This window comes from Oryctolagus cuniculus, chromosome 13, assembly GCF_051225735.1.
Source record: "Oryctolagus cuniculus isolate XC-2025 breed Fujian yellow rabbit chromosome 13, ASM5122573v1, whole genome shotgun sequence".
NCBI lineage: Eukaryota > Metazoa > Chordata > Mammalia > Lagomorpha > Leporidae > Oryctolagus > Oryctolagus cuniculus.
This window is the reverse complement of record NC_142879.1, coordinates 101,221,027-101,243,788: the sequence shown is the minus strand read 5'-3', so window position 1 is coordinate 101,243,788 and position 22,762 is coordinate 101,221,027. Positions and strand designations below refer to the sequence as shown.

Below are 22,762 nucleotides of genomic sequence, written 5' to 3'. Positions count from 1 at the left end.
TTGAGCCACAGCTTCGCTCCTGTACTATTCTTTTAGAACTGATAAAACAGATTCTACTAAGCAACAAATTCTCTCCTTCTTTATAAACTGGAGTGGGTATTCATGGTGGAGACCAGTTTCGGGTAATGCTCCAAAACAGACCAACACGTGCACTGAGCTGCAGTAACGCCCTTATCAACATGTGCCTTTAACCCAAATATGCTAATCTTGTCTTTATTTTTCAATCACTAGATGAAAGCTGTAAAAGTTTTAATATTTATTAATATTAAGGGAAGTTCATATAATTTCAAGTTACATAAAAGTAGCCCTAAAGAATAATAAAACAAAAACTTACTGACCTTCACAGAGTAAGAAAAATCAGAAATTCCAACAAGCAAAATTTAAAATAATAAATTAAGGTAAGAACTTACCTAAAATAACGCCCTGTGCACCTCTGTAATAACTTGGAGTTAGAGTTCTAAACCTCTCTTGACCAGCAGTATCCTAAAAGTAAGAATCAATTATTAGTAAATAAAACAAAGTGTAAGTAACAGACCCTCAATACATCCATTTAAGAGTATAGAGGCAAGCATTATTTAAAATAGTTTCAATGCCCAAGCTCAGTAATAACTGGAATTTAAAGAAGAACATGTATCCTCTTATTAACAAGTGTTACTTAAAATAAAATTATTAAGTACTGATTCACCTCTAGAAATATGCAACTAAGTAAGTTTTCTGTCCTTTTGGATTTCAGATCTTTACTAACATGAAACCCATTTCACTGAAGCCACAGTTCTCAACTCTGGCTGTGATGTGGGGCCCAGAATAGGCAGGGAGTTATGGGAAAATGAGCTGGAAGACTTTTCTACAACTTCGGTCTTCAGCACTGTGCCTTAACACCATGCCTTTACGTGCCAATCCCTTCTGTCCACCTTCCATGATGAGCCTGAGTCTCCCACACCCAGAAGGAGGTGACGCCCTGAGCACAGGTACTTAGAGCCGCACGTGCTCACTCTCTAGCTCATCTGCATATTGTCTGTACAATGCCCCACAGCGCGGGTGGCTGGGCTTGGGAGCGCTCTCCTAGTAGGCAGCTCTCTGGCCTGCTCGAGGCAAGTCTCTTTCCTGGAGGGCTTGCCAGCACTCACACCTGAATGTGTACTCACCCCCTGCTCTCACTGTCATTTATGTACTTTACTTCGGCCTCCACTTTAAATTCTTATCTCATGTAGGAGCAAGAACTTGGAACAAAAACTGAGATACACATTCAGCAGCACAATGAAATTTTCTGGGAATCCTTGGGTCCAGCCTCCAAAGATTCTGAGTTAACGGATCTACAGTAACGACGAGAATTTTAAAAACCTTCCCAGGTGATTCTAATGCGGATTCAAGTTGAGAACCAGGGACTTAAAGAGCATTAGAAAAGCATCTTACTTATGTGAGGGATTTTAGGTTGGGCTCTTTTACATGTTTTCTATCTGAGGAAAACAACTTTCAGTATAACCGTCTCTGGAGACAGCAGACACAGCATGCCACTGCTACCTTCTCACCACCAGGAAACTATGCCCCAACTCCCACGTTTAAATGAAGATGTAACACACTGAGAATTATACTTTTTTAAACAGATAGACTTATAAGATAAAACAATGAGTATTCTGTTTCTAGGTTTCCTTCTTCTTCTTTTTTTTTTTTTTTAAAGGCAGAGTGGACAGTGAGAGAGAGAGACAGAGAGAAAGGTCTTCCTTTGCCGTTGGTTCACCTCCCAATGGCCGCTGCAGCCGGCACACTGCACTGATCCGAAGGCAGGAGCCAGGTGCTTCTCCTGGTCTCCCATGGGGTGCAGGGCCCAAGCACTTGGGCCATCCTCCACTGCACTCCCGGGCCACAGCAGAGAGCTGGCCTGGAAGAGGGGCAACCGGGACAGAATCTGGAACCCCAACCGGGACTAGAACCTGGTGTGCCGGCGCCGCAGGCAGAGGATTAGCCTATCGAGCCGCGGCGCCGGCCCTGTTTCTAGGTTTCTTACAAAATCTGCCTATGATATTAAAGTTATCTGATTTGATATTTGCTCAACTTTATAAAGACCAATAATAAATTAAAAGCTCCATAAAACAAACTGATATGCTATCTATAGCAGATGGCAATTGCCAACATGATACAAGTTTATATTATGATTTCATAGTCATCAAGAAAACACCACACGGCTGGCGCCGTGGCTCACTAGGCTAATCCTCCGCCTGCAGCGCCACTACCCCGGGTTCTAGTCCCAGTTGGGGTGCCAGTTCTGTCCCAATTGTTCCTCTTCCAGTCCAGCTCTCTGCTGTGGCCCAGGAAGGCAGTGGAGGATGGCCCAAGTGCTTGGGCCCTGTACCCGCATGGGAGACCAGGAGAAAGCACCTGGCTCCTGGCTTCGGATCGGTGCAGTAACGGCCGTAGCAGCCATTTTGGGGGGTGAACCAATGCAAGAAAGACCTTTCTCTCTATCTCTCTCTCTCACTGTCTAACTCTACCTGTCCAAAAAAAAACAAAAAAAAACAAAAAAAAAAAAAAACCACATGAATGTCTGGATGTGCAGAAATATGTTTTGATCACTAAGATCAAAAGATTCAAGTTTGACAGGAAAAAAAATCAACCACTACTTTAAATATTTTTTATTAATTTTAGAGGCAAGGAAACAGAGATAAGACAAGAGAGACACAGAGAACTCCCACCCAGAGTTTACTCCCAAATGCCTACAGTGGCCAGGATTGGACCAAAGTCAAAGCTGGGAGCTGAAGCTTAATCCAGGTCTCCCACGTGGGAGTCAAGGACCCAGCTACGTGGGGATCACCACTGTGAGATGTGGGCCTCTTAACCACTAGGCTAAAAGTCTGCTTCCCACCTGTTCTGGAAAGCAACTGAGGAAAAGTATTTATCTAGAAACTAGAAATGCCCATAGCCTTGGATCAGTACCTATCTCAGAAAATTGGAGTCATAAAAACAAAATAAAAATTAATACAGTTGACCCCTCCCATGGGAATGACTTCTGCATCCACACATAGAAACATTTAGGAAAAAAGTATTTTGTCTCTACTGAACACAAAACAGGTCTATTCTTCTTGTAGTTATTCCCTAAGCAACATGGTGTTAACAACTCTTTCCACACATTTCCACCATATTAGGTGCTGAAAGCAAGCCAGGGATGATTAAAGCACACCGTGGGAGGTGCTCGGGTTCTGTGCAAACACTGCATCATTTTATGAGGGACTGGAGCACCTGCAGGAGCCCTGGAACCACAGGCCCTGAGAGAAGACACACCACTGTGTTAAAGAAACCCTAGCCCCTGGCCACTCACTGTAAGGCAGAGCACAAAACAAAACAGCACACACCACAGTAAGTTAGCACCTTTCAAATTACTTACTATCCAGATATGTTGTAACTTTCAGAATTCCATCATGTTACCCATTTAACTTTGAGTACTGCAACTTTCCCCCTTCCCCTACTCCAAGAGGGGGATAAGAAAAAGTCATTATTTAAGAGACTAAATTTTGGACAGAGAATTCTAGAATTTAAGAATCAGCTGTTTTTCCATACCGAACACTGATCCATTCTCTTAACGAGTAGTTTGGAGCAAGGACCAAGAACTAGTTGAGTCCCAAGACTTTTTTGGTGACAGGAAAAATGTCATCGTATCTGCATGATGAAACCACATCTGAAACTTTAGTAAACAGATCTGCAATCTGGCAGAAGGCAAGGGCACATGGACTGCCGTCAAAAACCACCTCAATGAGACACAAGCTACAAATGGGAATGCACGTCCCGCAAAAGAATTTTTTTTTACATTTCCACTTAGAAATTTTATTTCCAATTGGTACATACACATACATACTGATGGAGTACAGTGGCAAAAATGTTTTAACGGTAAGCTATTACATGCTTTTGACATTTCACACATGCATATTAATTATGCTATGAATATTAATTATTATAGATCCACTTATAAACATGTTTACATAGGTGTGATAATTTGGAAGCCCTGTGCCATGGCATTAGATCAGGACTTATAGCAACTACAAAATGTAACTGCATCATCAGATGTGAGATTTTTGCTTGTGTTTGTTTTCAAAATAGGAGCAGATGGCAAGTGTAATGAAATCTTTTCAAGATAAAAGGCAGAGTTCTTGGTCTCCTGTGGTTTATTTTCTAATGGGGGAAGGAGAGAGGAGACTACTGAAGATGGACATGGATACATCACGGGCTATAAAATATCTAGAAAGGCTGAATAATAGAACACAGGCAGTGGAAGTGAGGCAAGGACATAGAAAAGGCAGTGGAAAAAAACATCTTTGCTGATGACATGCAGGCTATAATGAGAACGCACTTCAGAAGGCAATGGGACAGGGTTATTCTGTTTGATCCTAGAAGAGGCTTCCAAGTGGTGGATGAACTCATTTTATTTGTATAAATAAAAACATGCACAATTAGAAGAAACTATGGATTCATGTATTTAAAATATTGAGTAGAAAGGCCTTCCAAAACATGACATGACATCCAGATGCCATGAATAACTGCTCTGACCATATGACCCCCATCTACACACTCATCCTTAACAAGATCGAAGTTAAATGACAAACTGAAAAGAAAAAACCTGGAGTATGACAGTGTGTACTACATACATACACACACACACACATCTTTTTAAAAAAATATTTATTTATTTATATGAAAGGCAGAGTTATACAGAGAGGAGAGACAAGAGAGAGAAGGGAGATTTTCCATCTGATGGTTCACTCCCAAATGACCGCAATGGCCAGGCCTGGTTTGGGCTGAAGCCAGGAGCCTGCAACTCCATCAGTGTCTCCCACATGGGTGGCAGGGACCCAAGTACATGGGCCATCTTCTGCTGCTCTCCCAGGTGCATTAGCAGGGAGCTGGACTGGAAATGGAGCAGCCAGGACTTGAACTGGCACCCAGCTGGGATGCCTGCGTTGCAGGTGACAGCTTAACCCACTACACCACAACGCTGGCCCCAAATATCCATCTTAAAGAATATTTTAAAGATAAATAGCAGAGTAGAAAAAATATAGCATATGATAAAGAAGTAATATCTTATTATATAAAGACTTTATCATGAAATGATAAATGCTCAAATAAAATGAGCAAAGTATATAAACAGCCAATAAATACATAAAAAAGAACCTCACTTGTCAAAAGAAATGCAAACATAAGTGAAAAACTGTGAAAGACAAACAATATTTAGTACAGATACAGGCATGAAAGAGTGGGCATGAACATATAACTGGTGGGAGGAACAAGACTTTTCAGTTTACATCAGTGTTAAATCTTCACACTCGAAGCCAGCTGGGCAAGTATAAAGAGATATATTAGTCAGGATACCCATCAAACTTCACTTGTCTCTAAAAACTGGCAGCAGTTCAAGATCTCACACTTAGGGTTCCCTATAGTTAGGTAGAGCCATGAAACGGAATACCAGATGGCCACTTAAACTGATGTATCTCTATACTGATGAAAGATGCATATTTGAATGGGTGAGCACAGGAGGAGGACAAAAAGGTAAATAATAATAATAATAATAATAATAATAATAAATAAAGCCAGTGCCGTGGCTCACTAGGCTAATCCTCCGCCTGCAGCGCCACTACCTCGGGTTCTAGTCCCGGTTGGGGTGCCGGATTCTGTCCTGGTTGCTCCTCTTCCAGTCCAGCTCTCTGTTGTAGCCTGGGAGGGCAGTGGAGGATGCCCAAGTCCTTGGGCCCTGCATCCGCATGGGAGACCAGGAGAAGGCACCTGGCTCCTGGCTTCGGATCGGCGTAGTTCTGGCTGCAGCAGCCATTTGGGGAGTGAACCAACAGAAAAAGGAAGACCTTTCTCTCTGTCTCTCTCTCTCTCACTCACTGTCTAACTCTGCCTGTCAAAAAAAAAAAAAAAAAAGCTGTAATCTCTTTTTGGAAAAGTGCGTATGTATAAATGTGTAACGGTACATACGCATGTGCCTCAATAATTTAAGGGAGGTTCACTAATATGTATTCACTGCTTACAAATGAACTCTGGGGAAGTTACTTGGTGCAGCAGTTAAGACACTACTTGGGATGTCCCATCCCACATATATATGGAAGTGCCTGCAGATGAGTATGGGCTCTGCTTCTGTGGGCTCCGTTTTTCATTCCAATGTCCTGCTAATGCACACCCTGAGAGACAGAGCATGTGCTGGCTCGAGTAACCTGGGTCCCTGCCACCCATGTGGGAGACCTGGATGGAGTTCTAGGCTCCTGGCTTTGGCCTGACACAGGGCTGCTGCAGGTAACCAGCATCTGGAAAATCTCTGTTTCTATCTCTGGCTCTTTGCCTTTCTATTATTTAATTAATTAATGATGAATTTTCTTTATTAATTTCTTACTAAATTCTCTTTTTAGAAAGAACTTGCGTTGTTCTCAGGGCCCAGGGGTGAGGAACCTTTTTTCTACCAGGGGACTATTTGCGTATTTCTAGCATCATTTGTAGGCCACACAAAACCATCAACTTAAAAACTGGCCTGCTACAGATTTATTGACTTTCAAGTCCCGCCTGTAGTTGCCTTAGCAAAAAATGATTCTGCGGGTCTCGGAGTGCCCTGCTGCAGCCAGAGAGAAAACCTCTTTCCTTTAACAAAGCACTGACTGACCTATGGTGAGGATGGCTCTTCGCGAGCACCTGGCCAGCCTTTTTATCACACAGTGCAAAACCAAAGGAACCTTCCTGTCTGACATGAAAAACGCACTGCAACCACCTCTCAGGTCCTGCTCCAACTCACACATTTCCCAAAGCCTCAGCAGAACAGAAAGGGGTGACAAATCAGCCTGGAAAAGCAGGCCTCCGCTCTAGCACAGGAGGAAACCAGCCCTCTGAAACTGACAATATACTGTGGTCAAGTCCAACATTTTCCACTTCGTTTTCTGACAGACATAACCATTCTGATAGAGATTAAATACATCTGGGGAAGAGGGGCAGAGACAATCATTTAAAATACTCTATTTTCGAAAAAAAAAAAAAAAGTACCTCAAAACATTAAGCACGCTTACTTATTATCTTGGGATAACTAAGGTTACAAACAGGGTACCATTTGGAGAACACCAGTAAGATGAATACCCTCGGATGAATACAAAGCCTGACCACTGAGCCTCCACAGAAGTGCCTCAATTTGACCACTGCTCGCCAGTTCTAACACTGCTATGAGAACAGGAGGGGACTTCAACATGTCCGTGAAAAATGGAATTGGAAATACAGTTTGGTACAAAAGTTTTCGAAATACGTGTATATGAGGGGTACTCACAAAGTTCATGGGAAAACATGTATTATTAAAAATATTACTAGGGACAGTGTTGTGGTGTAGCAGGTAAAGCTGCCACCTGCTGTGCCAGTTCTAGTCCCGGGAGCTCCACTTCTGAAGCAACTCCCTGCTACTGCACCCAGGAAAGCAGCAAAGATGGCCTAAGGGCTTGGGTCCCTACACCCGGAAGAAGCTCCTGGCTGCCGGCTTCGGCCTGGCCCAGAGCTGGCCACTGTGGCCATTTGGGGAGTGAACCAGTGTATGGAAGACTTCTCAGTCTCTCCCTCTCTCTTTGTAACTCTCCTTTTCAAATAAATAAAATAAATCTTTCTTTTTTTAAAAGGAAAATACTACACATGGATTTCACCATGTTTTACACCAAAATAAGCTTATCTTTTTATTCCATTTTCCATAAACTTTTTGATAAATCTTATATACTTATCAGAGTATTTGTGGAAATTAGACAAATACCATGAAACATATTTATATATTTATATATTATCAATCAAACTTAGACAGAGATAGGAGAAAGGGCGCTTGGGAGAGACAGACAGGGACACCAGCGTCTTGGATGTTTTTGCCAGTTAATGCTAGTTTGTTTAGCACTAGCACTAAGAGGTCTATTAGCAGAGCGATGTGGCTCAGAAAGGATGGCTTCACAAGGAAACGAAAAGCAGCCAGTAAGAAAAAACAAGGCACTAAAAAATAACCCCAAACTGGCAAACTCGAACTTTACGACTACCTATATGAACAAAAAGGAAAAGTATGTTTCCCCTTAGACGTCACTCAGGACCTTCCCCTCAGCAGTTCCTAGAGGGCTCGTTCAGCCGAGCTGGTCTTTTCAAAGTTCTGAGGGACGCAGGCAGCAGACGACACGGATTTTAGGAATCCTCGGTTCTGCTCTGGAATATCCTGAAGGGACCATGACTTTTAAAAATTACATCAAGTCAGTCTCAGCCTAATTACCCCGCTATAAGATATAACTACTTACCCTTCAATCAGCATCAAATCTCCTGTTATTTAATACAAATTGTTCACCTCTAGAACACTACACAAATCAATTTCTAATCCCCTAAAAAAACACAAGTTTAATAGTTTATTAAAAAGAACTCTTACCCATATTGCAAGTTTAGCCTTATTTCCATCCACTGAAATTGTTTTCACCTTAAAGTCGACACCTTGAAGAAACGAAAATTTTGGTAAGTCTCCCAGGAAACAACCTTCAGAACCTACTATCAACAAAACCAGAAAGTGCAAAGGCTACTGCATCAAAAGCCCAAATTTACAACACAAATTCTTAGAATTCTGAATGTGAAAATAAAAGAAGTATCACTGAAGTTCAGTAGCTTAAGAGTTAATGAGGATAAATGGAAATTAAATGCTTGTAGAATTCACTTACCTGCCTGTACTTCTTTGAAAAAGGAAAAATAAAATTCATTTTAAGATTATGACTATATGTATTTTTAAAAGCTTCCACCTACTGGCCGGCGCCGCGGCTCACTAGGCTAATCCTCCACCTTGCGGCGCCGGCACACCGGGTTCTAGTCCCGGTCGGGGCGCCGGATTCTGTCCCGGTTGCCCCTCTTCCAGGCCAGCTCTCTGCTGTGGCCAGGGAGTGCAGTGGAGGATGGCCCAAGTGCTTGGGCCCTGCACCCCATGGGAGACCAGGAAAAGCACCTGGCTCCTGGCTCCTGCCATCGGATCAGCGCGGTGCGCCGGCCGCAGCGCGCTGGCCGCGGCGGCCATTGGAGGGTGAACCAACGGCAAAGGAAGACCTTTCTCTCTGTCTCTCTCGCTCACTGTCCACTCTGCCTGTCAAAAAAAAAAACTTCCACCTACTAATTCATTTAAAGAGAAGATGAGCTCCATAAGCAGTCACATAAAGCTAATTTATTACAGCAACTCTTTCCCCCCAAAAAACTTCTCCCTTTCCAGGAAAAGGAGTTAACACACACATCTGGCTCAAATGAACAGTAACTGCCCACATGCCTTTAAAAAGTATCAGAAATACTATGCAGTCTACCCAACTAGCCAGAGGGAAAACATTAGCTCAACAAGTTTGGAAAGAAACTTTTGAAAGATATTATTAGCTTGTCACAATTAATTCAAAACAGCCCCAACTAGCCCAAACTGCCTCATGTACTAAATGCTTAATAGAACACCTGTCACATACGGAAATATATTTGTGATCTATTACACACAAAAATTAGGTAATAAAAGTACACATTCAAAATGTGCATTATGTCAAGCCTTTCTGTGTGCCAAAGATATTGTAAAAAAAAAAAAAAAGTTTGATGTTTTGGGCTAGGGTGATAAAGGAGTTGATAAACCCATGCCTAGAATGACAACCTTCAGGGCAAGGACAAGGCTGAATATGTAGCCAAAGGAAACACTAAATAGGAAATTTCTTTGTAGTCAAACAGCCTCATACACTAAACAATCCTGTATTCACCACGTCCAGGTAAAGAAGAAATATGCCACCTTCATGGCGTAATATGAAAATTTTGCATTTTCTTCCTACTACTTTAAAAAAAAAGAAAAGAAAACCTGAGAATACTCGGGGAAGAAAGTGACTCTGCCGTGGGATAGGACAAAATCAAGGGCACTGGGGGACAGGACACAGAGACAGTCTGTCCCGTGTACTCCGCAGTTACATTCTCAGAGTTCTTCAGACAGGATACAAAGAGCTAACATTTTTCTTGGGAACCACAAAGCATGTTTAAGGGGAGACCGGCCAGCCTCTTCCTAACCATTGCTTGATTACTCCAGTAAAGAAACCCACTGTTTTCAAAATGGGCTCTCCTCCCCTCTCATATCACTTCTGTATCATTTCCTGCTTCCACATGTCTGGTGACCCTGGTCCGATGACTGTCCCATCACGAATAATTTCCACATGGATAATTAACAATGTCTTCAAGCCATTCTTTCGACATACTGTATCTCAAAGTCACTGCTAACACCCACAGCGGGCCATGTCCACTGGCTTCAAAGCCAACAGACGTGGGTGGCCTGGGATCATCGTCCCTGGGTTCCTTGGGGAATCTCATATGCGACTACGGAGCTCCTTAGCTCTCACAAGCCAAACTGCTTCTTTACCATCCCTGGCTCTTGCTCTTCTCTAAGTGGCTGATAAATCGTCCTCACTGGTAGCAGCAGTGGGAGTCTTTTTAACAAATTTCATTTTGTTGACTTCTTCCTAGATTTGACTGACCCATCTTTTCAATTTGTTCGTGTACGTGACAAGTTCTCTAAAAAAAAGAAGAACTGTCAATTTTTGTTCATTTGTGTTTATATTTTTAATGTGATCTTTTAACATTGTTGCAGTTATCTTGTTTAGGTACACCTGCTTATTATATGAAGGCTTATTTTAGTTTAATAATGGCAATAAAGCCTTTGAAACAAGCAGTAAGTGAAATATGAAAATCTACCAAAAATAGCATATTAAACTCAACAGATGTTTGTGTATCAGAAATCAGAACCTATCAATTGAAGCATCTGCTGTATCAAAGAGAAAAAAATTCCTCAACAGAAACTGACTCGGAACTTACACAAATATTAGAATTATCAAACAAGAATATTTTAAAAAACCTACAACTATATACTCAAAATTAGACACTGCAATATAAAAAAGACCCAAATAGAATCTCTAGAGATGAAAATGGCAATTTCTGAGATGAAAACACAACGAATGAGATGAACAGCAGATCAGACCCTGCGGAAGAAAACAGTAGTGCATGTGAAGACACAGCAATAGACACGCGCAAAGAAAAAACACAGAGGAAAGAGACCCAAGGAGAACGAGAGGGCGTCAGTGCTGTGTGAGACAGCTTCACGCAGTCCAATATGCAAGCAACTGGAGCTGATGGAGAGAGAGGGCCAGCACTGTGGCATGCCAAGTTACGCTGGTACCTAAGATGCGGGCTGCCCAGACCAGCACCAGTTAAGAGCCCCAGCTGCTCCACTTTCAATCCAGCTCCCTGTTAATGGCCTGGGAAAGCAGAAGATGGCCCAAGTACTTGGGTCCCTGCCACCTATGTGGGAGACCCTGAAAAAGCTCCTGGCTCCTGTCTTCAGCCTGGCCCAGCCCCGGCCATTGTGACCATTTGAGGAGTGAACCAGCAGATGGAAGACCTCTCCCTGTCTCTCCTTCTCTCTCTGTAACTCTCTTTCCAATAAATAAAATCAATCTTTTTTAAAACAAAGAGAGAGAGACCTTGCTGCTTCAGCCGCAGGGCTCGCGATCCCGGGCAGAGCCTCAGGTGCACCGGCACACCTCAGGATCCTGCAGCCAGTCCCCGATGGAGGACGACCAAGAGAGCAGGAGAGGAAAGTGGCAGAACTGCTAGAGGAGGCAGGCGTGGGAAAACCAGAGCAGGAACAATGGGCCCCACGGGCTGGACGAAGTGTCTTCTTGCTGGTACAAACTAAAGATTTCTAATAAACCCGATGAACACACCTTGCCCTCCCACAAAGAGCAAGACCACGAGCCTGCCAGGAGCCAGGACCAGAAAGAGGCACGGGCAGCAGAGAAGCCACAGTCCCAAGCGCAGCTCCACCAGGCACTCGAGCCCCGCGGGAGGCGTGGGAGGCGAGCGGGCAAACACCCGAGCATGACTGTTACCGCAGATCCCTTGTTCTCAGAGTCTATGGGGGGCAGTAAAAGACTGCCAAAGCAGCAAGCTCAAAGGCAAGAGCCAGACGCCGGACGCAAGGTGGCAGGGTTCCCTTATGTGGCCAGGATGCCTAAGTATTGTTTTTAGTCTCTTATTTAGGAGTTGTTTCAAAATATGCAAATCTAAAATTTAAAGTTCTCAGAGATTGTTAAAACTAATCCAGATTTTTCTTCATGAACTTTTGGTCATTTCTCAGAAATTCTAAAAAAATAAAAAATACTTGTAAATCCTAATTTTTAAAAAAAATGTAACTGAAGAAAATGGGGGTAGGCATTTGGCACAGCATTTGAGACACCACTTGGGACACCTACATCCCATAATGCAGTGCCTGTGTTCAAGTCCTGGCTCCACTTCTGATTTTAGCCTCCTGCTGTTGCACTTCCTGGGAGGCAGCAAGTGATAGTTCAAGTACCTGGTTGGTCCCCGCCACCCCTATAGGAAACCTGGATTGATTTATGGGCTGCTAGCTCTGGCCTGACCCTCCCTCGCTGTTGTGGGCATTTGGAATAAGGAACCAGCAATGGGAGAGCTCTCTTTCTTGCTCTCTCTCCCTCCCTGCCTTTCAAATAAATAAAACTTTAAAAACACATAATGTAGGAATTTTATGAGTTAAGTCTACAATAAATTTGACAACTCAGAAGAAATGGAAATTTGCTTGAAAGATTACATACCAGAATGACTCAAAAAGAAACATCACACAGAAAAATCAACTAAACACAGGGCCGGTGCCGTGGCTTAACAGGCTAATCCTCCGCCTTGCGGCGCCGGCACACCTGGTTCTAGTCCCGGTCGGGGCGCCAGATTCTGTCCCGGTTGCCCTTCTTCCAGGCCAGCTCTCTGCTGTGGCCCGGGAGTGCAGTGGAGGATGGCCCAGGTGCTTGGGCCCTGCACCCCATGGGAGACCAGGAGAAGCACCTGGCTCCTGGCTTCGGATCAGCGCAGTGCGCCGGCTGCAGTGCTCAGGCCGTGGCGGCCATTGGAGGGTGAACCAATGGCAAAGGAAGACCTTTCTCTCTCTCTCTCTCACTGTCCACTCTGCATGTCAAAAAATAAAAAAAAAATCAACTAAACACAAAAAAAGGTGTAATGGAGAAAATATGGGGCAAAACTCTTTCCAGAAAGCAAGTAGAAAATGGCAGAAATCCTTTTGTATCAGCACTATCAATAGATAAACTCTCCAATCAAAATGCAGAGATGAACAGAATATTTGAAGAATCTAACTAACCTGAGATGTAGAGACAAACAGGTTCAGTGAAAGGAGAGATTTCCATGCAAACAATGAAAGACAACAGAGGCGATTATACAGATTATCAGACAATACACAAACTTTGTCAAAAACCATTATGAGACAAAGGACAAAATATGCTGAGGAAAAGGTAAATTCACCAAGAAGAGACAATAATTATAAGTATATATGCCTCATAGAATACAGCCCCAATATACACAAAGCAAACAATGACAGAATTGAAGGGGAAAATAAGACAGTTTTACATTAATAGAAATAGTTGGAGATTTTTCTATACTACTTTCAATAATGAACAGAGCAACCAGATACATTCTCAACAGCAAATAAAAGATTTGAAGAATATTATAAACCAATTATACTCTACAGAATTCTATCCAACAATAAAATTTCCTCAAGTGCACATGGAATATTCCCAGGACAGAGCACACAGGGCTACACAACAAGTCTTAAGAAATTAAAAAAAAAAAAATGAATCATGAAAAGTATTTCTAGATCACAATGGAATGAAACTGGAAATCAGTAACAGAGGGAAAGCTGGAAAAATAAAAAATACATGGACATTTAAAAGCACCCTTTGAAAGAACCAGTAAATAAAAGAAATCTTAAGGAAAATGAGAACACCTTGAGACTAATGAAAACACTGCAGAGCAACACTTATGATAAAAAAAAAAAAGATTTCAATCAATAACCTAACTTTCCACCAGAAGAAACTAGACGAGAGCAAGCCAAGTGCAGAGACAGAAGCGCAGAAGCAATAAAGAGCACAGAGAGCAGAAACACAACAGAAAAAAACAATGGCCAAGTTTTTAAAAAAGATTTCTTCATTGAGCTTTTTAAATTTTATTTGTTTGAATGTTGTAGCTACAGAAACGGAGAGAAGGAAGGAGGGAGAGAGGGAGGGAGGGAGGGAAGAAGAGAGGGAGCGAGGGATGAGGGGGAGTGAGGGAGAGAGAGAGATCCTCCATCCACTGGTTTACTCCCTAGATGGCCAAAGTGGCCAGCAGTGAGCCAGGCTGAAGCCAAGAGCTACGAGCTCCATCTGGGTCCCCATGTGGGTGGGTGCAGGGGCACAAAAACTCAGGCCATTCTCCCACTTTTCCCAGGCCCTGAGCAGGGAGTTGGATTAGAAGTGGAACAGCCGGGATAGGAACTGGCACCCACATGGAATGCCAGTGTAGCAGGATGCTGTGTTACCTGCTGCGCCACATTGGCAGCCCCTAGATTGAATGATTGATTCATCTGAAAGGCAGAGTGACAGAGAGGGAGCAACAAGGGTCCAAGGTGAGGAGGGGGAGTGGGAGAGGCCCAGAGAGGAAGGAGGGGGAGGAGAGGAGAGTTGGAACATCCACTGGTTCACTTCCCCAGTGGCCAAAGTCAGGAGCCAGAAACCTTAACCATGTCTCCCACATGGGTGCAGGGGCCTAAGCACTTGGGCCATCATCATCTGCTGCCTTCTCAGACACATTAGCAGGAAGCTGGATGGAAAGTGGTGCAACAGGGAATAAAACAGCACTAAATGCTGTTATTGCAAGTGATAGTTTAACCTGCTGTACCACAATGCTGGCCCTTGTTTTTGTTTTGTTTTGTTTTAAATAACATCAACAACACTGACAAAGCTATAAACTATACTGATTAAGGAAAAGAGACAATTAAAATTAACAAAGGTCAGACCTGAAAGTAGATGCATTAAAGGCTGACTTTCTCTTACCCAAAATGCTCAGGAGCAGAAGTGGTTCAGGTTTCAGTTTTTCAGATTTCAGAACACTTGCATACACTTTACCAGCTGAGCATTCCTAATCTGAAAATCCAAAATCAGAAATCAGAAATGCACCCAAACCTGAGACTGTCTGAACATCAGGTACTCAGAAAGTTTCAGCTTTCAGCGCATTTCAGATTTTGGGGTTAGGTCTGTTCAACCTGAACTGCCAATTTTACACAAAAAAAAGGGTTATAAGAGAAAACTGGATAACTGTGCACCAAAACACTGGATAACCTAGATGAAATGAATTCCTAGAAACATACAAAATGCCAAAACTGACTCAGAATAGACTCATAACTGCTAAAGAGATGGAATCAGCAATCAATCAAGTTCATTATCAGAACACAATGGTAGGCCGGCGCCGCGGCTCACACGCGGCTCACTAGGCTAATCCTCCGCCTTGCGGCGCCGGCACACCGCGTTCTAGTCCCGGTCAGGGCGCCGGATTCTGTCCCGGTTGTTCCTCTTCCAATCCAGCTCTCTGCTGTGGCCCGGGAATGCAGTGGAGGATGGCCCAAGTGCTTGGGCCCTGCACCCCATGGGAGACCAGGAGAAGCACCTGGCTCCTGCCATCGGATCAGCGCGGTGCACCGGCTGCAGTGCGCCAGCCGCGGCAGCCATTGGAGGGTGAACCAACGGCAAAGGAAGACCTTTCTCTCTGTCTCTCTCTCTCACTGTCCACTCTGTCAAAAAAAAAAAAAAAAAAAAAAAAGAAAAAGAAAACCAAAGTAATAGTTAACATTAATAGAATGAAAGAAAAAAGTCAACTGCTGTAGAAAAGGCATTTGATACAACGCAATGGTCTTTCATGATGGAAATACTCAACAAACTAGATTAGAAGGAAATTTCGTCGACATGAGAAGATCACATAAGAAAAATTCACAGCTAATATCATATTCAATGGTGAGGGACTGGAAGTTTTCCCTTAAGATCAGAAAAAGACAAGGATGCCACCTATTACCACCTCTATCTTTTAAATACAGATTACTTAAAGTACTAGCCATTAGGAAAGAAAAGGCATCTACATTGGAAAGGGAAAAGTAAAATTCTCTCTGTTCATAGATAACAAGATCCTGAACGTAGCAAACCATAAAGATGCCACACACAGGCACACAGAAAACTTGCAAAACTGCAAGACACAAAATCAACAGGAAGCTGCATTTCCATACACCAGCATGAAAATCTAAAAGAATACAATAACTAGGAATAAACTTAACCAAGGGGTTTAGGGTGCACTGAAAACTAAAGGACATTGCCAAGGAAATTAAAGATGACATAAATAAGTGGGAAGACCAATGTTAGTGAATTAGCAGGCTTAATACTGTTAAGATGACATCATACCCAAAGTAATCTTAAGATTCAACATAATTCCTATATAAATTACAACAGCTTTTTTGCAGAAATGGAAAAGTATTTAATAGTCAAATTTATGTAGAACTGCATAAAGCACTGGACAGCAAAAAAACTGAAAAAAAAAGAATAAATTTGAAAGATTCATGCTTTCCAACTTCAAAACTTACTAAAACGCTGCAATAATTAAAGCAAAATGGTAGCAGCATAAAGACACACATTTACAGCAATGGAACAGAGTCCAGAAATAAGCCCCTCATGTATATGTGATATTTATCAAGGGAGCCAAGGCCATTCATAGTGTAAAGGACAGTGCTTTCAACAAACAGCACTGAGAAAGCTGGATACCCACAAGTGAAAAATGAACCTGAACCCTTCCTTACACCATAAACAAGAGTAAACAGAAAAGAGATCAAAGACCTAAAAGTAAGAGCTAGATCTACAAAACTCCTGGGAAAACATCAGGAAAAGTCTTCATGACATGATCTGGCAATGGTTTCTGGATATGACATGAAAAGCACAGGCAATAAAAAATGAAAAAAATGAACTCTGTCAGAATTAAAAATTTGGGGCCAGCGTAATGGCACAGTGGGTTAAGCTGCTGCCTAGGACACTGGCATCCCATATGAGCACAGACTGGAGTCCCAGCCGCCCCACATCCAATCCAGGTCCCTGCTAATGCACCTGGGAAAGCAGCGGCAGATGGCCCAAGGGCTTGGGTCCCTGCCACCCACATGGGAGACTCTCAGATGGAGTTCGAGGCTCCTGGCTCCCACCTGGCCAACCCCTGGCTGTTGTAGCCATCTGGGGGAGTGAACCGGTGGGTGGAAGAGCTCTCTCTCTCTCCCCCTGCCTTTTAAATAAATCAATCTTTAAAAAACAAGAATTAAAAATTTATGGGCATCAAAGGACACAGTGGCTAAAAGACAAACCTAAGAAAGAGATAAAATATTTGCAAATCATATATTGGGTAAGAGGTTCACATCCAGATATATAAAGAACTCTTAAGAATGGAAAAAAATCTAACTGAAAATGCGGCAAAGGATTTGAATGTATATTTCTCCAAAGAACAGAAACAAATGATCAATAAGCACAAATATACTCAACATCACTGGCCATTAGGGATGGCCACATCAAAATCCCAATGAGCTCCTTCTATATAGGAAATAAGGCTGCAACCAGGGACCAAGGAAGGAAGGGGGACCCCGACATTCATGCTGGAAAGTGGCTCTCCCAATTCCCTGGGGAAGCAGCTGTGCGCGGTTACCTTGTCTCGGGAGCTCTGCTTCTGTAACTCCAGTCATAAATCTGTCCTATCAGTCTCCTCGGGTATCTCTCTTATAAACACACTGGACCCACCGACCACTGGAAGTGTGGTCCTAAGTCAAGCAGGCTGCAACTTAAACCCAGTGCTCTAACGGTTAAGGGTATGATGCTGGTGAGCCTATAAATACTGTAAGAAACGTGGGTTTGATGCTCAGTTCTCAGGAAATGATTCCCACTGAGCTCACTGGCATTAATAAACTTTACATCTTTCACTGTCTCTGGTGCCTGTTTGAAGAAGGGAGTTTCCCCCGCCCAGGTTTCTGCAACAGTTCATACACATCACACACATTAGGATGGCTACTATCTTTTTTTTTTTTTTTTTTTTTTTTTTTGATAGGTAGAGTTTTAGACGGTGAGAGAAACAGAGAAACAGAGAGAAAGGTCTTCCTTCCGTTGGTTCACTCCCCTAATGGCTGCCAGGATGGCTACTATCTTAAGGCTGGGGTGGGTGGGGCGGTGGAGCAGGTTAAGCCTCTGCTTAGGATGCCCACATCTCACATCAGAGTGCCTGGGATCAAGTCGTGCTTCTGACCCAGCTTCCTGCTGATGCGCCTGGGCAACAGGTGATGGCCCAGTCCTTGGGTCCCTGCCCTCCTCCAGGAGACTGGGAGAATTCCAGGCTCCTGACTGTCCTGGGCCAGGCATGACTGTTGCTGGGATTTGGGGAGTGAACCAGCAGATGAAGATCTCTGTTCCTCCTTCTCTATCACTATGCCTTTCCAATAAATAAGTAAATCTTGAAAAGTAATCAAGGCCATATGTTTGGCTGGTGGTCAATATACCAGTTGAGATACTGTTATATATTATTAATGCTTGAGTTCAATTCCTGGCTCCAGCTCCTGATTTCAGGCAGCAGGTGGGCTCAAGCACTTAGGTCCCTGAGACCCACGTGGGACACCTGTCTCCTGACACCAGCCCAGCTCCATGGGTATCTGAGGAGTGAACTAGCAGATGGGAGCTCCATTTGTCTGATTCTGCCCCCTCTTCTTCTCAAATGAAAAAAAAATAATTTTTAATGGAAAACAATAAATGTAGACAATGATATGGAGAAACCAGAACCCCTGCACCTTATTGATGGGAAACTAAAGTGGTCCAGCTATTGTGAACTATTTGGCAATTCCTCAAAGAGCTAAAAATTGAACTACCACATAAGCCAGCAATTTCACTTCTATGCACAGACCCCAAAAAATTACCAGCAGGGACTCAAACATATACTAAGAGAATAAAGGTCACAGCAGTATCATTAACAATTGCCAAAAGGCAGAAATAACTCACGGGTTCGCTTATGGGCTATTAGGTAAACAAGATGTGGTATATACATATGGTATTTCAAGAAGTCTGTAAATGGGGCCAATGTCATGGCACAGCAGGTTAAGCCATGCCTGTGACTCTGGCATACCAGGAGTGCTGGTTCAAGTCCTGGCTATTTCACTTCCGATCCAGCTCCCTACTAACATGCCTGGGAAAGTAGAAGAACGTGGCCCAAATCCTCAGGTATCTGCCACCCATGTGGGAGACCCAGGTGGAGTTCCTGGTTCCTGGCTTTGGCCTTGTAAAGACCCGGCACTACAGCTTTTTGGGGAGCAAACCAGTGGTTAGAAGATCTCCCTCTTTCTGTGACTTTGTCTTTCAAATAATAGATAAAATAAATCTAAAGAAAAAAATCTAAAAAGAAAACCATGCATATGAGTCTTCAGAATGTCCATGGAAAAATATATTATCAAAAAATTATAGGCCGGTACCACGGCTCACTTGGCTAATCCTCCGCCTGCGGCGCCGGCATACCAGGTTCTAGTCCCCGTTGCTCCTCTTCCAGTCCAGCTCTCTGCTGTGGCCCGGGAAGGCAGTGGAGGATGGCCCAAGTGCTTGGGCCCTGCACCCCATGGGAGAGCAGGAGGAAGCACCTGGCTCCTGGATTCGGATCGGCGTGGTACGCCGGCCGTAGTGGCCATTTTGGGGGTGAACCAACGGCAAAGGAAGACCTTTCTCTCTGTCTCTCCCTAACTCTGCATGGGCCGGCACCGCGGCTCAATAGGCTAATCCTCCGCCTGCAGCGCCGGCACACCGGGTTCTAGTCCCAGTCGGGGCGCCGGATTCTCTCCCGGTTGCCCCTCTTCCAGGCCAGCTCTCTGCTGTGGCCAGGGAGTGCAGTGGAGGATGGCCCAAGTGCTTGGGCCCTGCACCCGCATGGGAGACCAGGAGAAGCACCTGGCTCCTGCCTTCAGATCAGCGCGGCGCGCCGGTGGTGGCCATTGGAAGGTGAACCAACGGCAAAAAGGAAGACCTTTCCCTCTGTCTCTCTCTCTCACTGTCCACTCTGCCTGTCAAAAAAAAAAAAAAAAATACATATGCATTTCAATTTTTCTGTAGCAAAATTAATTTGCCTTTTAATTTTATTCTCCACGAATGTTTTGAAGTATCATTGTACAGTGGAACACAACCCAGCCATAAAATGGAACCCAGTACTGACACATGATAGACCTGATGGACCTTGAAAGCATTAAGCTAAGTAGATAAACTAGACATTAAGAGACAAATACTGTATGATTCTACTTATATGAGGTAACTAGAACAGGCAAATTTCATAGAGACAGAAAACAAAATACAGGTTACCACCGGGAGCTGGGGAGAAGGATGGAGTGGGAAAGTTTTGTACAGTTGGGTCAATGTTTCTGTCTGGGGTGATAAGAGTGTTCTGGAAATGGGCAGGGATGACATTTGCACAGCAATGTAAATATACTCAACACACATGGAAAAATTGTTTAAATGGTAGATTTTGTATTTACTTTATTGCTACAACAACAAAATAAATAGACAACCTGGAGAATCCTGTATCTGTTAAAGAAATCCTGTATCCTGTATCATAAAGTTTAAAAATGAAAAAATTGTCAAGCCCTGAGTGAATTCTACTAAGCATTTAAATATTAGCGCATTCTAAACAAATTCTTCCAAGAAACTGAAGAGGAGTGAAATACTTCCTTAGACCTCTGTAAGTCCTACATTACCTGATACTAAGACCAAAGATACCACAACTAAAGAAAATTATATAACAATATCTCTCATGAACATAAAAGGAAATCCTAAACAAAATTTAATAATGAATCCCATCCAAAATGTATAAAAAACACATCATGCTAACTGGAGTTTATTCCAGAAGTAGAAAGTTCATTTAATATTCAAAGAAATCAATGTGTACTACACTATATTAAACTAAAAAAGAAGTTACCAAAAAGGGAAAAAAATAAAAATTTTAAAAAGTTATCAGAGGAGCAGCTCACCAAAGATAAATAAAATTCACTTGACAAAATCCAGTTTGAATTTCTCATTGAACTAGGAAAGCCTCTCAGTGAACTAGGAAAAAACAGACCTCCCAAACCTAACAAACAGCATCTCTAAAGATCACACGACCAACATATTTCACAGTAAAGAATTCTTTCCCCTTAATCTCAGGAGCAAAATAAGGGAACTGGTTCTTACCACGTCTACTCAACATGGCACAGCACGTGAGATTTTTCAGCCAAAGGAAATAAGAAATAAAGGCATTCAGATTGAAAAATTCACTGGAATATACCAAAAGAAAAAAAGTATTCCTAGAATAAGCAAGTTCAAGTTTAGCTGGAGGATACAAAATAAACATGTAAAAAGTCAACTGGGTGGCGGGCCTTTGGTTTAGGTCTGTTTGGGACACCTGTATACCATTACTAAACTGCCTGGGTCCAAATCCTGGCTCTACTATCGATTCCAGCTTCCTACTAATAGGAAGCAGTATGTGATGGCTCAAGTGCTTGGGTCTGTGCCATCCACATGGAGACCTAGGTTGAATTCCTGGCTCCTGCTTTCGGTGTGGCCTGGCTCTGGCTGTTGCAGGTATATGGGGAATGAATCAATGGATGTGAGCTCTGTCTCAATATTTCCCTCCTAGTATCAAAACACTAAAAACCAACTGTATGTCTATATATTAGTGGTGAACAAAGGGAAACAAAAATTAAAAAACATTGTTTTAAACAAAAATCTATAGAATACTTAAGGTTAAATCTCACAGACTTGCAGACTATCTAATCACTAAAAATCATAAAACATTCTGAGAAAATTTTAAAAACCTAAATGAATTGAAAGATACAATTTATTCAACAAGCCTAAGACTCAATATTGTTAACTTAATACTGCTATTGGTCAATTTTCCCCAAAATGATGTGTGGATTCAACATAATTGCTATCAAAATTCAGGTACAGGACCTGTGCTGTGGCATAGTGGGTAAAGCCGCCGCCTGCTGTGCCGGCATCCCATATGGGCGCCGGTTTGAGAACTAGCTGCTCCACTTCTGATCCAGCTCCCTGCTAATGGCCTGGGAAAGCAGGCAGGGATGGCCCAGGTGCTGGGCCCCTGCACCCTTATGGGAGACCCAAAGGAAGGCTCCTGGCTTCCAATCAGCTTAGCTTGTGTGGCCATTTGGGGAGTGAACCAGTGGACAGATCTCTCTCTGCCTCTGACTCTTCCTCTACCTCTCTGTAACTCTGCCTTTCAAACAGATAAATACATCTCTTTAAAAAAAATTCAAGCAGACTTTTATTTTTAAGTCAACAAGCAGATTTTGAAGTTCACTGAGAAATGCAAAAGCACTAGAATGGCAAAACAACTTCACAAAACAACAAAGTTGATACACCGACAATATCTGATTTCCAGATTTCTTATAAAGCTACATCAATCAAGACAATGAGCTAATGACATGGAAAAAGACAAGCAGATGAGCAGAATAGAGCCCAGAAATGTCAACACATACTAAAAGAAATGGTATGTCTACAAGTGCACAAAGGCTATTCAGAGTAGAAAGCAGAGTTTCTTCAACTGATGTTTAGAACAACTGGATAGCGTGTGCAAAAGAAAAAACAGGATTTCAATCACTACTCCACACCATACTCAACAATTAACTCAAAAATTATACTCAGTGTAATACCTGAAATTACAAAACTTGTAGAGGAAAACATAGGAGAAAAATAATCAATGCAACCTTCTGTGCAAAAAACAGAACAAAATCATTACCTGTTATGGAGAAATTGATACACTGGATTTCATCACAATATAAAATTTGTGTATTTAGAAATGTACTGTTACAAGAATGAAA

General features: G+C 42.7%; 1 protein-coding gene across 3 annotated transcripts in view; it reads right to left on the bottom strand.

Annotated features, from left to right (window-relative positions):
- The window catches only part of RAB18 (RAB18, member RAS oncogene family), a 44,228-nt gene that overhangs the window by 6,785 nt on the left and 14,681 nt on the right, over positions 1–22,762 (bottom strand). For all 3 annotated transcript variants that reach the window (XM_051820952.3, XM_002717292.6, XM_051820954.2), the window contains 2 exons: positions 8,402–8,463; positions 411–483 (listed from right to left, as the gene is read on the bottom strand). In XM_051820952.3, the coding sequence (XP_051676912.1) occupies positions 411–483; positions 8,402–8,463 (135 nt within the window). The remainder of the gene's footprint in view (positions 1–410; positions 484–8,401; positions 8,464–22,762) is intronic.